This window comes from Amblyraja radiata, chromosome 25, assembly GCF_010909765.2.
Source record: "Amblyraja radiata isolate CabotCenter1 chromosome 25, sAmbRad1.1.pri, whole genome shotgun sequence".
Classification (NCBI taxonomy): domain Eukaryota; kingdom Metazoa; phylum Chordata; class Chondrichthyes; order Rajiformes; family Rajidae; genus Amblyraja; species Amblyraja radiata.
The window spans coordinates 1,086,742-1,114,366 of record NC_045980.1 but is presented as its reverse complement, the minus strand read 5'-3'; the positions used below and the strand labels follow the sequence as shown (position 1 = coordinate 1,114,366).

General features: G+C 46.1%; 1 protein-coding gene across 2 annotated transcripts in view; it reads right to left on the bottom strand.

Moving 5' to 3' along the window:
• The window catches only part of susd2 (sushi domain containing 2), a 144,610-nt gene that overhangs the window by 26,724 nt on the left and 90,261 nt on the right, over positions 1-27,625 (bottom strand). For both annotated transcript variants that reach the window (XM_033043090.1, XM_033043089.1), the window contains exons 11-13: positions 23,276-23,440; positions 8,005-8,253; positions 3,672-3,944 (exon numbers count right to left, since the gene is read on the bottom strand). In XM_033043090.1, coding sequence (XP_032898981.1) covers positions 3,672-3,944; positions 8,005-8,253; positions 23,276-23,440 — 687 coding nt within the window. The remainder of the gene's footprint in view (positions 1-3,671; positions 3,945-8,004; positions 8,254-23,275; positions 23,441-27,625) is intronic.

Sequence of the window (27,625 nt, the reverse complement as noted above, 5' to 3'; positions counted from 1 at the left end):
CTGTGCAGAAAAGCATCCCTTGTATATCACCATTACATTTTCCCCTCTCACATTATAGCTATGTCCTCTAGTGTTGGACATTTCCACCCTGGGAAAAAGGTTCCAACAGTCTACCCTATCCATGCCTCTCATAATTTTATATACTTCTATCAAGTCTCCCCTCAACTTCTGACATTCAAGAGAAAAGATCTACCCAATCTCTCCCTGTAGCTGAAACCCTCTAATCTAGGAAGCATTATTTAAACCTCCACCCTCCCCAAAGCTTCCACATCTTTCCTGTAATGGGGCGACCAGAACTGCACTCAATACTCCAAATGCAGCCTAATCGACTCTTATACTCAATGCCCCTGCAATGAAGGAACATACAATACTCCTTTTTTACTATCCTGTCTACTTGTGCTGTCACCTTCAGTGAGCTATGAACTTGGACTCCAAGATCCCTCTGCACACCAATACTGTTTAGGGTCTTGCCAATAAATGTAAACTCTGTTCTTACATTCAACCTCCCAAAGAGCAATACCTCTCACTTGCTGGGGTTAAACTCCATCTGCCATTTCTCTGCCCATTTTGCACTTGATCTATATCTCGCTGTATCTTGTGACAGCATATCTCGCTGTCTGCAACTACTCCAATTTTAGTGAAGTCAGCAAAACATACTCACCAACCCATCTACATTTAAGTCTAGGTCATTTAATATTTCTAGGGAAGATCTTTCTTTGCCTTGGTTGTGCTTCGGTTCTGTTGGAGAGTTGCAAGCTTAATACACTCTCAGTGTTTAACATGGTTCCCTTGAGTTGCTGCTCCTCCAAAGCTCGAAGGTAAGCTAGCCAAGAATATAAAGGAGGTATAAGAGGGATATTTAAGAGGGAGTTAGATGTGGCCCTTGTGGCTAAAGGGATCAGGGGGTATGGAGAGAAGGCAGGTACAGGATACTGAGTTGGATGATCAGCCATGATCATATTGAATGGCGGTGCAGGCTCGAAGGGCCGAATGTCCTACTCCTGCACCTATTTTCTATGTTTCTATGTTTCTATGATAGTAAAAGCTTATTTAGGTATGTGAAGAGGTAAAATTGAGTTAAGACCAAAGTTGGACCCTTGAAGACTGAAACTGGTGAATTTATTATGGGGAACAAAGAAATGGCAGACGAGTTGAATAGGTACTTTGGATCCGTCTTCACTAAGGAAGACACAAACAATCTCCCGATGTACTAGTGGCCAGAGGATTTAGGGTGATGGAGGAACTGAAGAAATTTCACATTAGGCAGGAAATGGTGTTGGGTAGACTGATGGGACTGAAGGCTGATAAATCCCCAGTGCCTGATGGTCTGCATCTCAGGGTACTTAAGGAAGTGGCTCTTCCTTTATTTATACACCAGTTAGCCTGACATCAGTGGTGGGGAAGATGCTGGAGTCAATTATTAAAGATGAAATAGCAGCATATTTGGATAGCAGTAGCAGGATCGGTCTGAGTCAGCATAGATTTACGAAGGGGAAATTATGCTTGACTAATCTTCTGCAATTTTTTGAGGATGTAACTAGGAAAATGGACAAGGGAGAGCCAGTGGATGTAGTGTACCTGGACTTTCAGAAAACATTTGATGCGGTTCTACGTAGGAGATTAATGGGCAAAATTATAGCACATGGTATTGGAGGTGGGGTACTGACATGGATAGAAAATTGGTTGGCAGGCAGGAAACAAAGAGTAGGGATCAACGGGTCCCTTTCAGAATGGCAGGCAGTGACTAGTGGGGTACCGCAAAGCTCAGTGCTGGGACCGCAGCTTATACATCAATGATTTAGATAAAGGGATTCAAAGTAACATTAGCAGATTTGCAGATGACACAAAGCTGGGTGGCAGTGTGAACTGTGAGGAGGATGCTATGAGAATATAGGGTGACTTGGACAGGTTGGGGGAGTGGGCAGATGCATGGCAGATGAAGTTTAATGCAGATAAATGTGAGGTTATCCACTTTGGTAGCAAAAACAGGAAGGCAGGTTACTATCTAAATGGCATCAAGTTAGGAAAAGGGGAAGTACAACGTGATCTGGGGGTTATTGTACATCAGTCTATTAAAGTAAGCATGCAGGTACAGCAGGCAGTGAAGAAAGCGAATGGCATGTTGGCCCTTATAACAAGAGGAATCGAATATAGGAGCAAAGAGTTGTACAGAGCCCTAGTGAGACCACACCTGGAGTATTGTGCGCACTTTTGGTCCCCTAATTTGAGGAAGGACATTTTTGCTATTGAGGGAGTGCAGCGTAGGTTTACAAGGTTAATTCCCGGGATGGCAGGACTGTCATATGCTGAGAGAATGGAGCAGCTGGACGTACACTCTGAAGTTTAGAAGGATGAGAGGCAATCTCATTGAAACATAAAAGATTGGTAAGGGCTTGGAAACACTAGAGGCAGGAAACATGTTCCCGAAGTTGGGGGAGTCCATAACCAGGGGTCACAGTTTTAGAATAAGGAGTAAGCCATTTAGAACGGAGAGAAGGAAACACTTTTTCTCACAGAGAGCGGTGAGTCTGTGGAATTCTCTGCCTCAGAGGGTGGTGGAGGCAGGTTCTCTGGATGCTTTCAAGAGAGAGCTAGATAGGGCTCTTAAAAATAGCGGAGTCAGGGGATATTGGGAGAAGGCAGGAACGGGGTACTGATTGGGGATGATCAGCCATGATCACATTGAATGGCGGTGCTGGCTCGAAGGGCTGAATGGCCTACTCCTGCACCTATTGTCTATTGTCTATTGTCACTGGAACATCTAGCTCGCTTCCCAATATTACGTCCTGAATGATTCCCCCCCTTAAGTTGGATTTTTCACAAACCTTTTCAGGAAACGCACTTGGATGCACCTCACTAATTCTGCCCTGTCTAAGTCTTTTGTGCTGTGTAAGTCCCAGTCAATATTGGGGAAGTTAAAGACATCCATTACTCTATTGCTTTTGCATTGTTTTTGCGATCTACATATCTGTTCCTTTGTCGCCCACTGGCGATTGGAAGGGTGTCGTACATTCCCATTGGATTGATTGCACCTTTCTTATTTTTAAGCTCCATCTATATTGCCTCAGTGGACAATATCACCTCCATATGTCACCATGACAACCTCAGCAGCTTTATTGATGAATCTTGGTGCAGCAAGGCTCAAAAACAGAGGTAAATATAAATTAATGGAGATATTAACGATTACATTGAAATAAACGTCCTCTCCTTTTTCTCAGATTTATTGCTACACAGCCTAGAACAGAGAAAAGCTGACCACAGATGATTCTCATTGTTAAACCAGTGTAGTGTGCAAGAGCATAACTCCAACATTTTGATCGGGGATTGTAAGCACTGAAGAGGAATGGAAGAAATAATGAAATTATGAAGGTGTTTAAAGTGGGAAAACTTAAGTTTAGGGACATTCAATGGACACATCCTTGCCCAGAGAAAGGTGAGAGTGTAGATCTTGCTGCTCTATGTACAAATTGAGGTAAATAGCATGGATGTATTTAGGGAGAAGCTAAAAAGTGTACAAGAGGAAATGAAATAGAAGGTGCTGAGAGAGTTTAGAAGCTTAAATAGTAACACAGGTTATTTGGGCCAAATTGTCTATTTCTGCAATGTAATTGGTATCTGATTCATTATGGACAGGCAAACACATCAGGTGGAATAGTGATCACATAACTCACCTGGTTCAAGGCTTTCAACCAGCATTTGGTAATTCTCATATGAGAGCTTGGTTGCATTTCCCAGCTGGAGGCTTTTGGTTGCAAGAGTATCAAACCGGCAAAACTCATTCCCTTGGCACAGGGTAGTCATGTCAACATATAATGGATTGCTTGGGTCGTCTGGCACTTGGAATACAGGTGTGAAATTCAGATCATGCTTGGGAGCATGGCTGTAATTGTCCAACAAAAACTGACTGTCGTAGGTAAATAGTGAGCTCTTATTTTCAATCGCCCCTGAAAAGAAAGAATGTTATCAGTGAATTCTGCAAATGTGGTGATGACAGAGTTATGGCCCAAAGCTAGATATTGAAAATTGCTCAGTATAACCAAAACAAAAGTTGCTCCATCTGAAGAATATAGCAAAGGGCCATTGTTGTTGAGTGTTGATGAGGCCCGAGAGATGGAACATGCAGAAGCAAAGACTGGACCAAGCACCAAGGCTGAATTGGAAAAGCCTGCGATTTTTTGGAATGAGATACATGACGGTGAAGGAAGGTGGGGGGGGGGGGGGGGGGGGGGGGGGAGGGTGATCGGGAACAAGGAGGATTAATGCCTCATATATTTCCAGCAGGATGCTGGGAACACAGCGACAACAATTCAATATTAAAACTACTGCACAGTGAGCATAATAATGGTTTCCTGAAGGTGGCTGTGTTGGCACTGTGTTCATACTGCGTTGGCACTTTGTTGTGTCCTTAAGAGACAATGGTGTCTAATTACTATGGAGAGGTGGCATGGAAACTATTTCAGTTTAAGTTTATTGTCACGTGTGCCGAGATACAGTGAAAAGCTTTTGTTGCGTGCTATCCAGTCAGTGGAAAGACATTCGGAACTCGATATTCAGGAAGGATAGACAGGAAAGAAGAGGAGGTGGGGTGGCATTACTGGTTAAAGAGGAGATCAATGCAATAGCAAGGAAAGGCTTTAGCTTGGATGCTGTAGAATCGGTATAGGCCGAACTGCGAAGTAGCCAAGGGTAGAAAACGCTTGTTGGAGTTGTATACAGACCACCAAACAGCATTAGGGAGGTTGGGGATAGCATCAAGCAGGAAATTGGGGACGTGTGTAGCAAATGTACAGCAGTTATCATGGGTGACGATAACCTACATATAGATTTGGCCAACCAAATTGGTAACAGTGCTGAGGAGGAGGATTCCCTGGAATGTATACGGGATGGGTTTTTAAACCAATATGTAGAGGAACAGACTAGCGAGCAGGCCATCCTAGACTGGGTATTGTGTAATGAGGAAGGATTAGTTAGCGATCTTGTGGTGCAAGGCCACTTAGACAACAGTGACCATAATATGGTGGAATTCTGCTTTAGGATGGAGAGTGACACGGTTAATTCAGAGACTTGGGTCCACAACTTGAATAAAGGAGACTTTGAAGATACGAGATGGCAATTGGCTAGGATAGACTGGCAAATTATACTTGAAGAGTTGACAATGGAGATGCAATGGTGAAGATTGCATCTGGTGAAGATGGATGAACTCCAGAAATTGTTCATCCCTGTCTTGCGAAAAAATAAAACTGGGAAGGCGGCTTAACAGTGGCGGACGAGGGTAGTCAAGGATACTGTTAAATCCAAGGAAGAAGCATATACATTGGCCAGAGGAAGCGGCAAACCAGAGGACTGGGAGAAATTTATAACTCAATGGAGGAGGACAAAGGGATTAATTAAGGGGAAGGGGGGGGGAGAGCATGAAAGATAGTTTGCAGGGAATATAAAAACTGACTGTAAAAGTTTCTATAGATAGGTAAAAAGGAAAAGATTAGTGAAGACCAATGTAGGTCCCTTACCGTCAGAGACAGGTGAATTTATAATGGTAAACAAGGAAATGGCAGAACAGTTAAACGAGTACTTTGGTTCTGTCTTCATTAAGGAAGACACAAACAACCTACTATACATTCATCTTCACTAATCCTTTGGAAGGGAGGAACTGAAGGGAATCCACATTAGTCAGAAAATGGTGTTAAGTAAACTGTTGGGACTGAAGGCAGATACATTTCCAGGACCTGATGGTCTGCATCCCAGAGTACTCAAGGAGGTGGCCCTAGAAATCGTGGATGCATTGGTGATTATTTTCCAATGTTCTCTCGAATCTGGATCAGTTCCTGTGGACTGGAGGGTAGCCAATGTAACAACACTTTTTAAGAATGGAGGGAGAGAGAAAATGGGGAATTGTAGACCAGTTAGCCTTACATCGGTAGTGGGAAAGATGCTGGAGTCGATTATTAAAAATGTTATAGCACCGTACTTGGAAAGCAGTGACGGGATCAGTCAAAGCCAGCAGGGAGAAATTTGAGGATGTAACAAGTAGAATGGATAAGGGAGAGGCAGTGGGTGTGGTGTATCTGGACTTTCAAAAAAGCCTTTGACTAGGTCCCATACAAGAGATTAGTGTGCAAAATTAGAGCACATGGTGTTGGGGGTAGGGTATTGACATAGATAGAGAACTGGTTGGCAAACAGGAAGCAAGGAGTAGGAATTAACGGGTCCTTTTCAGAATGGTAGTCAGTGACTAGTGGGGTGCCACAAGGCTCGGTGCTGGAACCCCAGTTGTTTATAATATATATTAACGATTTGGACGAGGGAACTAAATGTAACATCACTAAGTTTGCGGATGACATGAAGCTGGGTGGCAGTGTGAGCTGTGAGTAGGATGCTATAAGGCTAAAGGATGACTTGGATAGGTTGTGTGAGTGGTCAGAAGCATGGCAGAAGCAGTATAATGTGGATAAATGTGAGGTTATCCACTTTGGTGGCAAGAACAGGAAGGCAGAGTATTATTTGAATGTTGTCAGATTAGGAGAAGGGGAGGTGCAACGAGACCTGGGTTTGCTTGTACATCAGTCACTGAACGCAGGTACAGCAGGCAGTGAAGAAAGCCAAGTTGGCGTTCATTGCAAGAGGATTTGAGTTTAGGAGCAAGGAGGTCCAACTGCAGTTGTAAGGGCCCTGGACTGCACCTGGAGTATTGTGTGCAATTTTGGTCTCCTAATTTGAGGAAGGACATTATTGTTATTGAGGGAGTCCAGAGTAGGTTTACGAGATTAATTCCCGGGATGGCAGGACTGACGTATGATGAAAGAATGGGTTGACTGGGCTTGTATTCGCTGGAATTTAGGATGAGAGGGGATCTTATAGAAACATATAAAACTCTTAGAGGATTGGACAGGATGGATGCAGGAAAAATGTTCCCAATGTTGAGGGAGCCTGGAACAAGGGGTCACAGTTTAAGAATAAGGGGTAGGACATTTGGGACTGAGATGATGAAAAACTTCTTTCACCCAGAGAGTTGTGAGTCTGTGGAATTGTCTGCCACAGAAGGCAGTGGAAGCCATTTCACTGGATGTTTTCAACAGAGAGTTAGATTTAGCTCTTAGGGCTAACGGAATCAAGGAATATGAAGAAAAAGATGGAACGGGGTACTGATTTTGGATGATCAACCATGATCATGTTGAATGGCGGTGCTGGCTCGAAGGGCTGAATGGCCTACTCCTGCACCTATTTTTTATGTCTTTGTTTAATATTACATGATTACAATTGAGCCATTCACATTGTACAGATACATAATGAAGGGAATAGCATTTGGATCAAGATAAAGCAAGTAAAGTCAGATCATAGATTGTCCAAGTGTCACCAATGAGGTAGTTCAGGACTTTATTTTTGGTAGGATGGTTCAGTTCTCTGATAACAGCTGGGAAGAAACTGCCCCTAAATCTGAAGGTTTGCGTTTTTATACTTCTTTTCCCCAATACAGTTTTTTTCTGAACAAGCCAGCCTCCTGTCTGCTCTTCAATTTCCAAACTGACTTTTAAATGGTCCGCGATAAAACCAATTTGACCCACATAATACAAATAGAATTTCCAAATACATCAATCACCTTTATATCCAATTTGCATTAGAAACACATGTTATAGCAAAGACTACCAGTATGTGCAGGAACAGGAGGAGGAATTAGGTAGTAAGTTGTTTGCTGGCAAAAAAAAGCCAGGGAACAAGTGATAGCTTTCATGGATATGAAAAACCGTGAGAAGAGTTGCAAGGGAAAACGATTGGAATCAAGTGAAGGGACACCAGGAATTTTAGGGATAGCTTCTCTTGGTGGACAAGAGGAAGGGATGGGAGATGGCTTTGGGAGACAAGAGCATCACAGAGTGAAGAAGCAAATACTCATTGACCTGTTTTGCTCAGTACTCATCAGAAAACTTAACCTGGACTGAGATTGGTCCAAGTTTCAATGTGCAGATTGTATGAGAGAGGCAGTGCCTTGGGAAGGATTCTACTTACAGCTGGCACCGAGTTCAAAGAGCATCTCCTGACTTGTGTCGGTTGGGAGAGTTGATCCGTTTCTGAATGTGAAGTCATCATTCGGGTCGTTGTTCATCACTCCAAACAGACCCTCCGTCCGGTTCATAAACGTCTCCGGCAACAGGATAGTGATGCTCAATATTGTGCCCCTGGCTCGTGCTTCCACGCCAGCTCCAGAGGGAAACATGGTGGTAACATGATGCACGATGGGCGAGTAGAGGAAAACCCCTAGAGGAGGAGAATCAGTCAAATACATGCCTTTTGATATCATACATTAGTCACATAGTTCACCCACCTGAACTAAGGGTCACATCAAACTCCGATAAACATGTATATAATGTCTTCAGCAACATAGAACAGGGCAGCACAAGGACAGATCCTTTGGCCCAAAATGTCCGTGTCGAACATGATGCCAAGGCGATCTCCCAGAGTCACAGAGTCACAGTCACAGAGTCACAGAGTCACAGAGTCACAGAGTCACAGAGTCACAGAGTCACAGAGTCACAGAGACACAGAGACACAGTCACAGAGACACAGAGACAGTCACAGAGACACACAGTCACAGAGACACAGAGTCACAGAGACACAGTCACAGAGACGCAGAGTCGCAGAGTCACAGAGTCACAGAGTCACAGAGTCACAGAGTCACAGAGTCACAGAGACACAGAGACACAGAGACACAGAGACACAGAGTCACAGAGACACAGAGACACAGAGTCACAGAGTCACAGAGACACAGAGACACAGAGTCACAGAGACACAGAGACACAGAGACACAGAGACACAGACACAGAGACACAGAGACACAGAGACACAGAGTCACAGAGTCAGAGACAGAGTCACAGAGACACAGAGACACAGAGACACAGAGACACAGAGACACAGAGACACAGAGACACAGAGACACAGAGACAGAGTCACAGAGTCACAGTCACAGAGACACAGAGACACAGAGACACAGAGACACAGAGTCACAGAGTCAGAGACAGAGTCACAGAGTCACAGAGACACAGAGACACAGAGACACAAAGACACAGAGACACAGAGACACAGAGACACAGAGTGTCAGAGACAGAGTCACAGAGTCACAGAGACACAGAGACACAGAGTCACAGAGACACAGAGACACAGAGACACAGAGACACAGAGACACAGAGACACAGAGTCACAGAGTCACAGAGTCACAGAGTCACAGAGACAGAGACACAGAGACACAGAGACACAGAGTCACAGAGACACAGAGACACAGAGACACAGAGACACAGAGTCACAGAGTCACAGAGTCACAGAGACAGAGACACAGAGACACAGAGACACAGAGACACAGAGACACAGAGACACAGAGACACAGAGACACAGAGTCACAGAGTCACAGTCACAGAGACACAGAGACACGGAGACACGGAGACACAGAGACACAGAGACACAGAGACACAGAGACACAGAGACACAGAGACACAGAGTCACAGAGACACAGAGACACAGAGACACAGACACAGAGTCACAGAGACAGAGTCACAGAGTCACAGTCACAGAGACACAGAGACACAGAGACACAGAGACACAGAGACACAGAGACAGAGTCACAGAGTCACAGTCACACAGAGACACAGAGACACAGAGACACAGAGACACAGAGACACAGAGACACAGAGTCACAGAGTCACAGAGTCACAGAGACACAGAGACACAGAGACAGAGAGACAGAGACACAGAGACACAGACACAGTCACAGAGTCACAGAGTCACAGAGACAGAGTCACAGAGTCACAGTCACAGAGACACAGAGACACAGAGTCACAGAGTCACAGAGTCACAGAGACACAGAGACACAGAGACACAGAGACACAGAGACACAGAGACACAGAGACACAGAGACAGAGTCACAGAGTCACAGTCACAGAGACACAGAGACACAGAGACACAGAGTCACAGAGTCAGAGACAGAGTCACAGAGTCACAGAGACACAGAGACACAGAGACACAGAGACACAGAGTGTCAGAGACAGAGTCACAGAGTCACAGAGACACAGAGTCACAGAGACACAGAGACACAGAGACACAGAGACACAGAGACACAGAGTCACAGAGTCACAGAGTCACAGAGTCACAGAGACAGAGACACAGAGACACAGAGACACAGAGTCACAGAGACACAGAGACACAGAGACACAGAGACACAGAGTCACAGAGTCACAGAGTCACAGAGACAGAGACACAGAGACACAGAGACACAGAGACACAGAGACACAGAGACACAGAGACACAGAGACACAGAGACACAGAGACAGAGTCACAGAGTCACAGTCACAGAGACACGGAGACACGGAGACACGGAGACACGGAGACACAGAGACACAGAGACACAGAGACACAGAGACACAGAGACACAGAGACACAGAGACACAGAGACACAGAGACACAGAGTCACAGAGACACAGAGACACAGACACACAGAGACAGAGTCACAGAGTCACAGTCACAGAGACACAGAGACACAGAGACACAGAGACAGAGTCACAGAGTCACAGTCACACAGAGACACAGAGACACAGAGACACAGAGACACAGAGACACAGAGTCACAGAGTCACAGAGACACAGAGACAGAGAGACAGAGACACAGAGACACAGACACAGTCACAGAGTCACAGAGTCACAGAGACAGAGTCACAGAGTCACAGTCACAGAGACACAGAGACACAGAGTCACAGAGTCACAGAGTCACAGAGACACAGAGACACAGAGACAGAGAGACAGAGACACAGACACAGAGTCACAGAGTCACAGAGTCACAGAGACAGAGTCACAGAGTCACAGTCACAGAGACACAGAGACACAGTCACAGAGACACAGAGTCACAGAGTCACAGAGTCACAGAGACAGAGTCACAGAGTCACAGAGTCACAGAGTCACAGAGACACAGAGACACAGAGTCACAGAGTCACAGAGACACAGAGACACAGAGACACAGAGACACAGAGACACAGAGACACAGAGACAGAGTCACAGAGTCACAGTCACAGAGACACAGAGTCACAGAGACACAGAGTCACAGAGACACAGAGACACAGAGACACAGAGACACAGAGACACAGAGACAGAGTCACAGAGTCACAGAGACACAGAGACACAGAGTCACAGAGACACAGAGTCACAGAGACACAGAGACACAGAGTCACAGAGTCACAGTCACAGAGACACAGAGTCACAGAGACACAGAGTCACAGAGTCACAGTCACCCACATGCCTGTATTTGGCTCACATCCCTCTAACCCTATTCCATCGATGTACTTGTCTAAATGCTTCTTCAACGTTGAGATAGTAACTGCCTCCTCGGGCAGCTCGTTCATAATACTTACCACACTTTGTGTAAAAAGGTTAGATTAGATTAGATATAATTTATTGCCACACAGCCAGGCTGGTGGAAATTTGGGTTGTCTGCAGCGATACAATAATAAAGAACACACAACCACAATAAAACTGTAACACAAACATCCACCACAGCATTCATCACTGTGGTGGAAGGCACAAAATTTGGCCAGTCCTCCTCCATTTCCCCCCCGTGGTCAGGACCAGAGTCCAGAGTCAGTCCAGGATCGGCTCTTCCTCACCGGAGACCGCGGCTTTAAGTTGTTGTAGGCCGCAGGCCGGCGGTCAAGATTTAAAGTCCCCGCCGCAGCCAGAAGCACCGTAGACTGCAGGGCCGGCGGTCGAAGCTCCCCTCCAGGGGTGATGGTAAGTCCATGCCGGACCCGCGGTAGAAGTCGGCCGCGGGCCGGCAGTGATGGCTTCTTCTTCCCCCGGGTCCCCAACGTGAGATCCCGGGCTGTAGACGCCGTACCAGCTGGAGCTCTGCAGACCGCGGCTTCAGGCTGCCGGCTGCCCCGGGTCAGCGAAATGGAGTGCTCCCCTCTAGCGAGCCCCAGCGAGGGCTCACCCACTCCACGCCAAGAGTCCACGCTGCGCCCGCCGCTGAAGCCCCGGGCGCGTCTTCGGGAAAGGCCGCGTCGATCCTTGATGTTAGGCCACGGGGGAGGCGACCTGGAAAAACTCGCCTCTCCGCGGAGGAGGAGACCGAAGCGGTTCCCCCTCACCCCCCCACACCACCCCCCACATAAAACACACAAAGAAACATTAAATACAGACTTTAAAACATACTAAAAAAATTAAAAAAGGTTAAAAAATGACGAGCTGCATGACATGGCTGCTGCCAGAGCAGCGCCCCCTACAGAGGTCCTATTGGTTGCCTCTCAGGGTCCTATTAAACCTTTCCCCCATCACCTAAAACCTATGTCCTCTGGTTCTCAATTCCCCTACTCTGGGTAAAAGACTCTGTGCATTTACCCGATCTAGTCCCTTCATGATCTTGTACACATATACAAGATCAGCCTCATCCTCCTGCACTCCAACGAATATAGTCCTAACCTGCTCAACCTCTTCCTATAGCTCAGGCCCTCGAGTCCAGGCACCATCCTTGGAAATATATGCTGCACCCTTTCCAGCTTAACGACATCTTTCTGAAAACAAGGTGACCAAAACCAAACACAATCCTCAAATGTGGCCTCATCAATGTCTTGTACCACTGAAACATGATCTCCCAACTTCTATACTCTATACGCTGACTGAAGGTCAATGTGCTGAAAGCCTTCTTGACCTCCCTATCTACATGACGCCACTTTCAAGGAACTTTGTACCTACACGCCAAGATCCCTCTGCTGCCCAACCCTCCCCAGAACCCTGCCATTCACTGTGCAGATCTAGCCCTGGTTTGACTACTCAAACTTCTGTGTTAGACTCCATCAACCATTCCTCAGCCCACCTGATCAAGGTCCTGCTGCAATATTTGATAACCATCTTCACTAACTCCAATGCCACCCATTTTAGTGTCATCCCCACAGCATGCTCGGATATATCTGTCCAGGCCCAGGAGATTTGTCTATCTTCATACTTCATTGACTGTCCCAAGTTCCCTGGTCTTCGTGTTTTTCTCCATGGTAGAAGCAGAGGAGAAATACTCATTAAGGATCGTGCCCATCTCCTGTGGCTCCACACAGAGTTGACCATTTTGATTCCTGAGGTGCCCCATTCTCCTTAGGGAGGAACTGCAGATGCTGGTTTACATAGATACATAGACATTCGGCCCTTCGAGCCAGCACCGCCATTCACTGTGATCAGGACTGATCATCTAAAATCAGTACCCCATTCCTGCCCTCTCCTCAACACCCCTTGATACAGCTAGCCCAAAGAGCTCTATTTAACTCTCTTTTGAATGCATCATGAATGGCCGAACTGTGAATCGGCCTTCACTGCCTTCTGAGGCAGAAAATTCCACAAATTCACAACTCTCTGTGTGAAAAGTTTTTCCTCAACTCAGTTCTAAATGGCTTACCCCTTATTCTTAAACTGTGGCCCCTGGTTCTGGACTCCCCCAACACCGGGAACATGTTTCCTGCATCTAGCATGCCCAATCCCTTAACAATCTTATATGTTTCAATAAGATGCCCTCTCATCCTCCTAAACTCCAGAGTGTACAAGCCCAGTCGCTCCATTCTTTCATCATATGCCAGTCCCACCATCCCGGGAATTAACCTTGAGAACCTACGGTGCACTCCCTCAATAGCAAGAATGTCCTTCCTCAAATTTGGAGACCAAAACTGCACACAATACGCAAGGTGTGGCCTCACCAGGACACTGTACAACTTCAGGACCTCTTTGCTCGTATACTCAATTCCTCTCATTATGAAGGCCAACATGCTATTAGCTTTCTTCACTGCCTGTTGCACCTGTTTCAGTGACTAATGTACTAGGCACCCAGGTCTCATTGTACTTCCCCTTTTCCTAACCTGACACCATTCAGATAATAATCTGCCTTCCCGTTCTTGCCTCCAAAGTGGATAACCTCACAATTATCCACATTATATCTGCCATGTATCCGACCACTCACCCAAACAGTCACAGTGACCCTGCATCCTCATAGCATTCTCTTCACAGTTCACACTGCCACTCAGCTTTGTGTCATCTGCAAATTTGCTCATGTTACTTTTAATTCCTTCATCTAAATCATCAATGTATATTGTAAATAGTTGGGGTCCCAGCACCGAGCCTTGCTGCACTCCACTCGTCACTGCCGGCCATTCTGAAAGTAACCCGTTAACCCCAAATCTTTGTTTATTGTCTGCCAACCAATTTTCTATCCATGTCAGTACTCTACCCCCAATACCATGTGCACTAATTTTGCCCACTAATCTCCTGTGTGGAACCTTATCAAAGGCTTTCTGAAAGTCCAGGTGCACTACCTCCACTGGCTCTCCCTTGCCCATTTTACATCATCAAAAAATTCCAGAAGATTTGTCAAGCATGATTTCCCCTTCGTAAATCCATGCTGACATGGACCGATCCTGTTACTGTTATCCAAATGTGCCGCTATTACATCTTTGATAAACGTCTCCAGGATCTTCCCCACCACTGATGCCAGGCTAACTGGTCTATAATTCCCGGCTTTCTCTCCCCGAAGATAGACATAAAATGCTGCAGTAACTGGAAGTATGAAACGGTTCAGAACAAATCAGAGCCTGCACCGATACCCAAGGAAACGTAGAGCCCACAATAGTCTATTGTTGGCTGTGGAAGAGGTGATAACAAAGGGATATGCAAATTAAAACAATGGAACTAACAGGATGACTAGGATGGCTGAGGAGCAGAGAGAGAGAGGAAAAGCAAGGGTTACCTGAAATTAGAAAAATCAATATTCATAACTCTGGGGTATAAGCTGCCAAAGCGAAATATGAGGTGCTGTTCCTCCAATTTGTGTTAAGCCTCAGTCTGACAGTGGAGGAGGCCCTGGTTAGAAAGGTTAGTGCAGGAATGGGAGTGGGAGTTGTGGGCTCCAACTTCCCTTGGTCATCGGTGCCAGCTCTGATTTGTTCTGAACCTTGTCATACCTCTAGTTTCCCACTCCCCTGACACCTAGTCTGAAGAGATTGTCTCAACCCGAAATGTCACCTATTCTCCAGAGATGCTGCCTGACCCGCAGAGTTACTCCAGCTTTTTGTGTTTATGTTTGGGGTCCATTCTCTCTCTGATTACCCTTTTTTCCTTAATGTACAGTATGAAAAATATACATCTTCTCGATGCGCTGGGACGCATCCTCAGTGATGTGATCTGGGGTCATCAGGTGTTTCGGGTCTCACAACGTCAGACACCCTCGCCCAGGCGACCCAGTTGATCAGGCCCCGACTTGTGTCCCAGCAGCAACCGCTCACGGATCAGCCATCTTAATAACTACTCTGCAGGGGTTGGGAGACTCTAGTGCGTGGAGGGACTGGGCTCTGTGGGGTGAGTCCTGGCCGGGCTCCTCCTGCGTCTCACCAGGTTCAAGGCCTGTGCGCTGCACCTCTTTCTCCTTCTCCGAGCATTTCATTCTCGCCTGATGGATATTTAGGTTATGGTGATTCATTAGGTCTTTCCGTAGCTTTATTGGGTGTTTTTCTCACGAAAGACACAGACTGGGGTGCTAACCCAGGCTGTCCCGGGTGCCGTCTTTCCCTGCCGTCAACTGCCTCTCCAGTAGTCACCAAACTATTCTTGGTTGTCACCCAGTCTATTCCTAGATGTCACCGGCTGAGCCAGACATCAGTGTGAAAAATATACATCTTCTAGATGCGCTGGGATTATCCGTAATATTACCTGTCAGAGCTATCTCCTGTTCTCTTTTTACTCTTGACCAGAGCCTAAATTTCTCTCGTCATTCAAGCTTTCTTACGCCCTTGGCCCTTCACTCTCACAGAACATGCATCTACTGGAAGTGGCGGCGCTGGTGAACGACTGCGGCTCGCCTGCAGTCCGTTTGTCTTTACTTTTTTGTGTTGTTTTTTTTCGTTTTGTCTAGTTAAGTTTTTGGTTTTTAGGTTGTGTTTATGTGGGGGGGGGGGGGTTGAAACGGGGCTTGCTGTCTCTCCCTTCGGGGGAATACGACTTTTTTGTCGTATCCCCCTTCTCAGCCTCCGTCTGTGCTGAGGCCTAATGGCGGAGCTGGTGACCTCGAGACTCCGGAGGCAGCCAGTCAGGACTCACCCTGGGCTCGCTCCCGTGAGGGCGGCCCAGCTCGGGGCTGGAACGGCGCTCCCGTGAGGGGCTGTGATGCTCCCGTGAGGGCGGCCTGGCGAGGGGCTGAGACTCTCCCGTGAGGGGCTGTGGCGCTCCCGTCGGAGCGGCCCAGCCCGAGGTGGAATGGCGCTCCCGTCGGAGCGGCCCAGCTCGAGGGAGGAACGGCACTCCCGTCGGAGCGGCCCAGCTCGAGGGAGGAACGGCACTCCCGTCGGAGCGGCCCAGCTCGAGGGAGGTACGGCACTCCCGTCGGAGCGGCCCAGCTCGAGGGAGGTATGGCGCTCCCGTCGGAGCGGCCCAGCTCGAGGGAGGTATGGCGCTCCCATCGGGGTGGCCCAGCTCGAGGGAGGAACGGCACTCACGTGAGGGCGATCCGGCTCGGGGCTGGAACGGTGCTCCGGTGGCTGGGACGGCGTTCTGGCGGCTATGACCCGAGTCCGGGGTTGAGCCGCGGGCCAGCGGCTGCGACCGCTGGACTGGAGGGCGGCAGCTTCGACCACCCCGGGCCGTGGTGTTTGAGCCGGCCCGTTTGCGGGGTTCGGTGAGCCGCGGGACTGATTGTGCCATCGCCCGGTGGGGAATCGCCTCAGCGCAGAGGGAGAAGAGGAGGGAAGAGACTGCAGCCCTAAGATTTTTGCCTCCACCACAGTGAGGAGGTGCTTGGAGGATACACTGTGGTGGATGTTAATTTGTGTTTAGTGTTGTTTATTATTGTATGATTGTATGTATGCAGGCATGAAATTTCGTTCAGACCGTAAGGTCTGAATGACAATAAAGGAATTCTATTCAATTCAATACTGGGCCCTGTCAGCACACTTTTAAAAACATCGCATTTTTGGGATGTTCCTTTTCCTTCAAACAACCTGCTCCAATCAACATTAACGAGTTCCTGTCCAAAACCCTCAAAGTTGGCCTTACCCCGATTTAGAATTTTAACTCTTGGGCCTGCCCTGTCTCTATCCATAAATATCTTAAACCTAATAGAGCAGTGGTTGCTGGTCCCAAATGGCTCATCCACAAACACTTCATCCACTTTCCCCTCCCAATTTCCTAAAACTAGATCAAACATTGCCCTCTCCCTGCACTTGACTGTATCCTTCCTTTCCATGCATATCCATGTACCTATCTAAATGTTTCTTAAATGCCACGATTGTATCTGGCTCAATCACTACCATGGCAGAGTTTTTCAGGTACCCTCCACCCATTGTGCAAAAAGACACTCCGCATATCTCCTTTAAACTTTTCCCCTCACACCTTTAAGCTATGCCCGCTAATAATCGATATTTCTATCCTGGGAATAGGTTCTGACTATCTCCCCTATCGATGCCCCTCATAATTTTATAGACTTCTATCAGGTCTCCCCGCCATCTCAGGCATTCTAGAGAAAACAATGCAAGTCTGGCCAACATCCCTGTAGCTAATATACGCTAATCCAGGCATCATTCTGGTAAACCACGTCTCCACACTTTCTAAAGCCTCCACATCCATCCTGTAATAGGACGACTGGAACTGCACACAAAACTCCAAATGTTGTCTAACCAATGTTCTACAGAGCTGCATCATGACTTCCTGACTCTTGTACTCAACACCCTGACTTCTGAAAGCAAGCATGCCATATGCCTTCTTTGTCATCCTCTCTACTTGTGTTGCCACTTTCAGGGAGCTATGGACTTGGACTACAAGATCCTTCTGTACATCAGTGTACATTTCCCCCTCACATTTGACCTCCCAGAGTGCAACACCTCACACTTGCTCAGATTAAACTCCATCACCCATTTCTCTGCTCAGTTGATAATTGTACATGGCTACACCTTAACAGACTTCTACATGGTCCGTGACCTCAACAATTTTGGTGTCATCTGTAAACTTACTAACCGACCTATCTACGTTTACGTCCAAGTCATTTAACCATATAACCATATAACAATTACAACACGGAAACAGGCCATCTCGGCCCTACAAGTCCGTGCCGAACAATTTTTTTCCCTTAGTCCCACCTGCCTGCACTCATACCAATATATCATTTATATATATTACAAACAGCAGAGGTCCCAGCACAGATCCCTGTGGAACTCCACTGGTCACAGACCTCCAGCATGAATATTGTCCTTCCACCACAACCCTCTGTCTTCTATCATAAGCCTGTTCTGAATCTATGCGACCAATCCCATGCGTCTTAATCTTCTGCGTCAGCCTACCATGGGGGACTTTGTCAAAAGCTTTACTAAAATCGATGTTGATAACATCCAATGTTCTACCATCATCGATCACCTCCTCAAAAAAATCGATCAACGACCTTCCATATACAATGCTATTGCAAGTGTCACTAATTAACACTATTCCAAATGGAAGTAAATTTTATCCTGACAAATCCTTGCCAATTACTCCCTACGACTGACGTGAGGCTTACCGACCTCAATTCCCTGGATTCTCTCTACTTCGCTTCTTAAAAGAAGAAACACCATTCCAGTCCTCCGGACCTTGTTTGTAACTCGAGAAGACCCAGAACATTTTCTTAAGGCTCCTGCAATCTCCACTCTTGCCTCATTCAATAACCAGGGAAAATCCCATCAGGTTTTTGGGGATTTATCTGTGTTAATGCTCTTCACGAGCCTCAACATCTCTTCCTCCTTAATCTCATAATGCTATTGCATATTAGTATTCTCCACACTAAGGTCACTATCCTCCATGTCCCTCTCCTTGGTGAATACAGCTGTAAAATCACATGGCCAGGCTCAATTCCCAACTCAAGATCGAGTATTTTCCATTCTCTGGTTGGTATATCAACATATTGTTTCAAGAAACTCTCTTAAATAGACCTCACAAATTCTGCCTCATCTAGGTTTTTTGCACAGAGCATATCCCAGTCTATATTGGGGAAGTTAAAGTTGAAGACAACCCTGTTGCTTTGGCATCTTTCGGTAATCTGTCTACATATCTGTTCATATCTCCCGCTTGCTATTGGGGCTCTTTAGGACAATCCCATTAGAGTGCTTGCACCTTTCTTATTTCTAAGCACAACACATATCACCCGAGTGGATGTACCCTCCAGTATGCCCTCTCTGAGTGCCGCTATGATAGTCTCGCTGATTAGTAGTGCAACTCCTCCACCTCTTTAGCCTCCCTCTTGATCACATCTGAGACATCGAAACCTGGAACATAGAGCTGCCAGTTGTATCCCTCTCACAACCACTTTTATACAGTGGCCACAGCAACATAGTGTTCAAAGTAATCCAGGCTCTAGGTTTATCTGCTTTCTCCACAACACAACTTGCCATGAAATAAACACTCAGTCCCTTAGCACGACCATCTTCCTTCACCTGGATCATCTTGCCTGTCCTTCCTTTGAGATTTACTGCTCCTTACAGCTATCTTCCTATCACTCCTTCCAATTTCTGACATACTTCTCTGTTTCGTTTCTCCCTGCCTCTCGAGTTTAAACCATCCCAAGAAGCATTAGTGAACCTCCCAGCCTGTATATTGTTCCCACTCCAGTTTAGATGCAACTCGTCTCTCTTGAAAAGGTTACCTCTGCCCCAGAATAGATCCCAATGGTCTAATGAGCTGAATCCCTGCCCCCTGCACCAACTCTTGAGCCACACATTCATCTGCACCATCTTCCCATTCCTACACTCATTAACACATGGCACCGGGAGTATCTGAAGATTACTACCCTCAAGGTCCTGCGTTTTAATCTGCTGTCTAATTCCCTCTATTCACTTTGCAGGGCCTCATCCCTTTTCCTACCTACATTATTTGTATCAATGTGGACAATGACTTCCATCTGCTCGTCCTTTCCCTTGAGATTGTTCTGCAACCATTCAGAGATGTCCTGGACCCTGGCATCAGGGAGGCAGCACACCATCATGGAGTCTCATTTGCTGCCACAGAATCTCCTGTCTGTGCCCCAGACTAACAGGTCTCCTATCATGTGTAGGAAGGAACTGCAGATGCTGGTTTACACCGAAGATAGACACAAAATGCTGTAGTAACTCAGCGGGCCAAGCAGCATCTCTGTGGAGAAGAAATGGGTGATGTTTCCTTCAGGACCCTGGGCCTGTCCCGTTTGCATGCGATTGTGTGCGTTTGGCACGACCAAACGAAAGCGGAGTTCACGCGAAGTTCGCGCTAAGTACGAGCTAAGTACGCGCCAAGTACGCGCCAAATTCGTGCTATGTTCGTGCGTGACGTCATTTGCATCACGCAACGCCACGCCAGGCGGTGACATCATTGCGCAACGCCACGCGTTAGGCATACGCCGTCAAGACGCTGTGTACAACGTCAAGACGCTGCGTACGACCACAATGCGCCTGCGTGCCGACAGGCCGTTGGCGCTCGAAGATTTTGGCCACTGCCAGAATTTTGGAGCTCCGTGTGATATCGGGACCAGCCCCGCACAACTCCGCGCTTCTAAGTGGGACCGGCCCCGCGCGGCCATACGGTGCCCGTACGTCTCAAGCGACCACGAGGTCACGTAATTTGCGAGCCACGGTCGCATAAGTGGGACCGGCCCTTAAGTCAGGGGAGAGGAAACAAGATATGGAAGAGTACAAAGAACATGGAAGGTGTGAAAAGAACAGATCAAAGCAGACAATGTCCAAGGAAATAAAGAATGGTTTACTGCTGGATGAGGGCAAAGTGACAAGGAGGCATACAACCCATAACATTAATCAGGAGGACAGTGGAGAACTAGTGTAGGGGAGGTGGGAGAGAGGTAAAGCAAGGGTTACTTGAATTCTATTTTCAGTTTTACTTTGTTCGAGAGTGTGAGGAGCATTGTTGTTTGTGGTAGCTTTCTGTGTGGGAGCAAATATCCAACAGGGTCTACATTTTACAAAGCATGTCATTGACTGGAGGCTGCGTTGAGATATCTTGAGGTCTCTTGAGGAGGAATTGTATAAATCATTTTATCATCTCTGTAATTCTGGGTCATTTACTGTATATAAATATTGAGCCCCTCGGGAAATTAAACCTGCAGTGTGTCCACTCATCACTGACCAGCTGATGGCACAGAAAATAATAATTTGCCAGCTGTTCATAAATATTGCACACACATGGATCAGACAGTTCCCAGTTGGGACTGGTGTAGATGGGACACGTTAGTTAGAGAACTAGGGTGGGGGAGGGGAAGGGTTACGTGAAGTTAGAGAAATCAATATTCATACTCAAAACGTCACACATTCCTTCTCTCCAGAGATGCTGTCTGTCCCTCGAGGTCTCTTATTGTGACGGCTTTGTCCGACTTTTCCCTTCCCGACAATGCCACACAGTCAGACCTGACATCACAGATCCAACCACGACTGCTGCTCCCTCCAGCCCGTCCTCCCCACAACAGCATCCATACCTGCACTTTCTGCCTACTCCCTTTCCTGCCGGTACCTTAGGCATGACCACCTCACTGTAACTCCGATCTACGACAGTGTTACACCCCGGATAATCCTGAGCTGAACACACTTACTGCAGGTGCAGTCCCCAGAGGCACTTGAAATCCCCCTGACTTCCTGTATCCTGCAGGAGGAGCATTCCAATCACCAACCTGCCATCCCAATGACACCAAACACCTTGGAAGAATTATGCAGACTGCACCTTAACCTGCCCTCACCTTTATCTCAGCACCCTCACCAAAGCCTCTTGAAGCAACATAGCCTTGCCCTCACAGTCTCGCTCGCAATATGCTAAACCTTCCCATTCTTTGATTGTCTCTTCATCACCTAGTCAAAAGTCGGCTTTTTCAATGTCCTGTTTTTACTTGGATAGCTTATCTTCAATCAAAACCAGCTCTTTCCCTCAACTCTTGCCAATTTTTCAATAATACTTTCTGAAAATGACTACTCGCCTCCTCTCTCCTCGACTTTTGAAGATGAAATATAGTTTTTATGTATAGGAGCTACCTACTGGCAGAAGCTGGTGAATTATGGGAATTCTTTGATTAGGAGGTTGGCACGGTGGCGCAGTTGCTGCCTTACAGTGCCGGAGAACTCAGGTTTGATCCTGACTAAAGGTGTTGTCTATACGGAGCTTGTATCTTCCAGAACCAGGGGCCACAGTCTTAGAATAAAGGGGAGGCCATTCAAGACTGAGGTGAGAAAAAAATGTTTCACCCAGAGAGTTGTGAATTTGTGGAATTCCCTGCCACAGAGGGCAGTGGAGGCCAAATCAATGGATGGATTTAAGAGAGAGTTAGATAGAGCTCTAGGGGCTAGTGGAGTCAAGGGATATGGGGAGAAGGCAGGCACGGGTTATTGATTGGGGACGATCAGCCATGATCACAACGAATGGCGGTGCTGGCTCGAAGGGCTGAATGGCCTCCTCCTGCACCTATATTCTATGTTTATATGTTTCTATGTTTCTTTGGTTTTCTCCCACACTCCATAGACATAAAGGTTTGTAGGTTAATTCGCTTGGTATCATTGTGAATTGTCCCTAGTGTGTGTAGGATAGTGTTAATGTGTGGGGATGGATGGTCGATGCGGACTCGGTGGGCCGAAGGGCCCATTTCCGCAGTGTATCTCTAAACTAAAGTAAAAAGAGGGGTTTGTGAGGGTCGATCATTCAGGGTATTCAAAGAAGAGGTAGATAATTATTTTTTGGAAGATTAGGGAATTGAGGGTTATGGGGAAATCTGCAGTAAAAGAAGAGATGAGGTTTGTGGCAAATCACACTGAATGGCAGGTTAGACCAACTCCGGCTCCTACACTCTCACTGTAGGAGACAAAGCACGTCACAAATCATTAAGTTTTAATCATAGACATAGTAAGGTGGCAGTGAATTGGGACAATCAATGCGCTGATGACTATTTCCTGGTCGTTGATTTCGGTATTGATATTGGACATAGAGACATCGCTTGCTGTACACTGAGTTAATGCCTTGGCATCTTTGATGTCTGCCCAATAGAAAAGACAGGCGCTTGAACCAAATCTCAATGTAAAGGCAGCATTTGTAACCATGAAGTTCTCTCTCAGCACTGCATTGAAGCTCCTTTATAGACTTTTATGTCGTGTGCTTGAGGTGAAACATGAATCAGGTCAGAATATTGACCATCTCTCAGCCGCTGCTACCAGACTAAGGGCACGCACCACAGGAAAGTCGGGAATTTATTGGGTCATTTCAGATCAACACCACCAATTTGACACAAAACGCACCTTTAAGATCCATCCAGTTCTGTTCATTGAAAGTAACAATTTCTTTGTTGACCAGTACCTCCACGCTGCTCTCACTGGGATGGTCAGGGATACGGACTTCAATTAAATCGGAGTCACCCTCCTGCATGGCAACGGCAGCAAAGCCAGTCACATGTGCATTCGTTCCTGCAGAAAGAAAGAACGGTTATTTATCAATCAATATAAAGGAAAACACACATAAAAGTTCAGAAGATCTTAGAGATGTTGATCACACTATTCCGAATATAACTTGGACGCCAAGCCCACTTCTTATGCAGTGATCCTGCAGATTTATGCAGCACTGTTAACAGCCTACCGCTAAACAATTCATTATTACAGTACAAATATTTCATAGAGTCATACAGAACAGAAACAGGCCCTTCAGCCCAACTCGTCCAAGCTGACCAGGATGTCTATCTGAGGTAGCCCCATTTATCTGCACTTGGGTCATCATATCCCTTCATGTATCTTAAAAGTGTATTTTAAATGTTGTTTTTGTACCTACCTTATACAATTCCTCTGACAGCTTATTCCATATACTCACCTCCCACTGTGTGAAAAGTTAACCCTCAGGTTCCTATTTAATCTTTCTCCTCTCACCTTAAACCTATGGCCTCTTGTTTTAGACTCCCCTATACTGGTAGAAAGATTGTGACTATTTGCCTTATCTATGCCCCTCATGATCTTCTAAACCTCTACTCCTCAATCTCTTACACTCCAGGGTAAAGAGTCCCAACTTAATCAACCTATTTATAGAGCAGACCATCCAGACGAGGTAACGTTCCTACAAATTCTTTCTACATTATTTCCAATGTAATGACATTTTTTCCAGTAGCCGGGTGACCAGAACTGTGTACAATATTCCAGTCTACAAGTATCCTCATAATTAATCACGCTATAAACGTTTGTGTCGTCTGAAAACCTACTAACTATAGCTGCTGCATTCACGGCGAGGTCCTTAATGTACATATATAACCCACACTAAGGATCCCAGCATCACCCCATGGTACAATGTGTGGACCTGCCTACCTCTAACCTGCCTACCTGCCAACATCTAACACTGCTAGGGTCCTAAGGAATGGTGATGACAAAGGTGGTGGGTGTATGGAACAAGCTGACAGAGGAGGTAGTTGAGGCTGGGATTATCCCGACGTTTATGAAACAGTTAGACAGGTACATGGATAGGACAGGTATGGAGGGATATGGACCAAGCGCAGGCAGGTGGGACAAGTTGCAGCTGGGACACGTTGACCAGTGTGGGCAAGTTGGGCCAAGGGGTCTATGACTCTATGACATAGGAGTTCGCAAATCCATGGATCCAGAAAATAGCCACACACGTAGATAGTATCATGAAAAAAAACATGCGTGCCTTCATAGGTCGGGACATAGAATGTAAAAGTTGGGATGATATTTTGCAAATTTACAAAACAATGGTTAAATCACACTTGGAATATTGTGTGAAGTACCAAACTATGGGAAGGATGTTTAGGTTCAAGTTTATTATTGTCACATGTACAGCTGCAGTTAAAAGTTATGTTTTGCATGCTATCCAATGAAATCAGGTAAATATAATCAATGGGTAGGACAAACTGGATAGAAAAAAAATGCAGAACTTGGATATAACTCTCAGCATTTTAGCAGTTGGCAACTGGAGACGGTGCAGAAGAGATTCACCAGGATGCAGCCTGGATTGAAGGTCATTAGTTATGGGGAGAGGTTGGACAGGCTGGGCTTACCTTCCTTGGAGCATAGGAGGCTAAGGGGTGACCTGATATTATAAAATAATAAGAGGCATAGATGGAGTAGATGGAGTAGATATTTGCCCATTTCTACAATGCAAGAGCTACATGTTCTTTTGGGGTCCCAGATTATAATTCGATAGTATATTATAGACCTCCAGTTACTTATCAATAGTTCTATAACTTTCTGTATTAACTGCCACTGCCACCTTTATATCGATACGTTATTTACTATAATTTTACTATCATCAAGGTATAATTGTCCATTGGTATGATGCTGTAATTGCCCAGTTATACTATTATAATTGCATAATATTATACTGTAATAACTACACACTGTAATATGCAATTGCTCACTTATAATGGTGCAATGGTTTACAGTTTCCCAGTTATTGGCGGAGTGTAGTAAATATAGCCTAATGTATTATAGAGAACATGAGAACCAGGTTGGCTGGACCAGGAGAACCAGAGCCGCTGTGGTGGCTGTTTATGTTAAATTTTATTTAATGTGGCTGTGTATCTTGTTGTTTTTCACTTAATATGGCTGTATGGTAACTCAAGTTTCACTGTGACAATAAACTGACCTTGAAACCTTGAAGTTCCAGATGTGTTCAAGAGAGCACAGGGACCAACACTTCTATGAGTTAAAGGCCGTGTGAGCGAGATGGGGCCCTGGTGTGTTAAAGAAAGTCTGAGAACCAGGGTCCCTGTTTGTTAGAGAGAGTGTGGGAAGTGAGGTCTCTGTGTACATAAAGGAGTGTGGAAAGCATGGTCCCTGTGTGTTCACTGCTGTGCAGGAACCATGAACCCTATGTGCTTGCTTCTCTTTCTCTTTTAAATGAAAAAGAAAGGGAAAGAGCCCGACATAAATCATATATCTTTATGAAACAAAGATTATCGCTTTGTATACTTTAAATTAATATTTGATGTGCAATTATTAATCAATACAAGCAAATATCCAGATGCAGCAATCAATTTTGTAGCAATATAGCTTTATGTAATTGTCCCTGAAGCAAGACATTTTGGAAGGCACTCTCTGCTCCAGTGTCACATTTCCTTTCTCTATTCTGCACTTCCTGACATTTTAGTACTTTCCTGATGACACAGAAGGAAGTCAATTGACACTCCATCCATGACAGCTCCCAGTCCAATCCCATTCCTCATCCTATTTCCCTCTAACTCTTTTACATGTTCATCACTCCAGCCCCCATGCCCTGTATCTGCTCCCATTTGCCAATCATGCTACCACGTAATGGGTGACACCGTGGCATAGCTGGTCGAGCAACTGCCTCACAGCACCAGAGACTCAAGTTCGATCCTGACCTCAGCTGCTGTCTCTGTTTGGTTCCTCCAGGTGCTCTGATTTCCTCCCATATCTCAAAGATGTGTGTGTTCCTAGGTTAATCGGCCTCTGTAAATTGCCCCCAAGGTGTAGGGAGTGGATGCAAAAGTGGGATAACATACATCTAGTGTGAACGGGTGAATGATGATCAGAGTGGTCTTAGTGGGCCGAAGGGTCTGTTTCCATGCTGATCTCCAAACTAAAACAGTGGAATATGGAAAGCCATTTCCCCACTAGGTGTAAGACCTCTGCTGTGACATATAGTACTGCTCAGCATAGAAAATTGTTCAATACTCAAGTAAATATATAGTGGATACTAAAACAAAACAATTTATTCAAAAGGATGATTCTGAAAAAATGCAAAAATAAGACTGACCTTGCATTTGTAGTAAATACAGATCGAAATGGGGTCAATGCTCTGTGGTGAACCACAATAATAACTACGAACAGTCATAATGTGTCTTCAACATGGTAAAACACACCAAAGAACTCCACAGGAACATTAATAGAAACATGGTGGGATGTCAGAACTGACTAGTGTTATGTTCTGCTTCCTGTCTTTGACCTGAAACATTAACTCTGTTTCTCTATGCACGGATGCTGCCTTACCTGCTGAATGTTTTCACCAACTCTCACTTTAGTCACAGAACTAACATGACAAATAAAGGATCTAATTCTAATTCTAGTTCTGGAAATGTACTCATGTTCTATCTCCCCTGTTAGATTGGCATTAGCAATCTCCCTACCCGTCAGTTCTTAAAATCTCTAAAAAAAAGTTACACTACTCATTGATTCCATTTCCAAAACAAGTCCAGTGGGTTTCCTTATGTTGCATCGCGTTTAGTTTAATTTAGAGATACAGCGTGGAAACAAGCCCTTTAGCCCACTGAGTCCACGCTGATCAGCAATCCCCATATACTAGAGAGGGGGGAGAGAGGGGGGAGGGAGGGGGGGAGAGAGGGGGGGAGAGAGGGGGGGAGAGGGGAGGAGAGGGGGGGAGAGGGGGGGAGAGAGGGGAAAGGGAGTGGGAGAGGGAGAAGTACCCGGACGTGGCGCCGACGGATGAGAAGCCAAAGCAAAGAAGTCGAAGCCAAAGAATGGAATGGAAATGAGGCTGAAACGCCAATAAACCAAAAGTGTCTGAAGCCGAAACGCCTACTAACTGAAAGGATGGGACGCCTAAATGCAAACTAACCGAAAGGACGGGACGCCTAAAAGGCAATGAACCGAAAAGCTGCGTCACCTAAACGC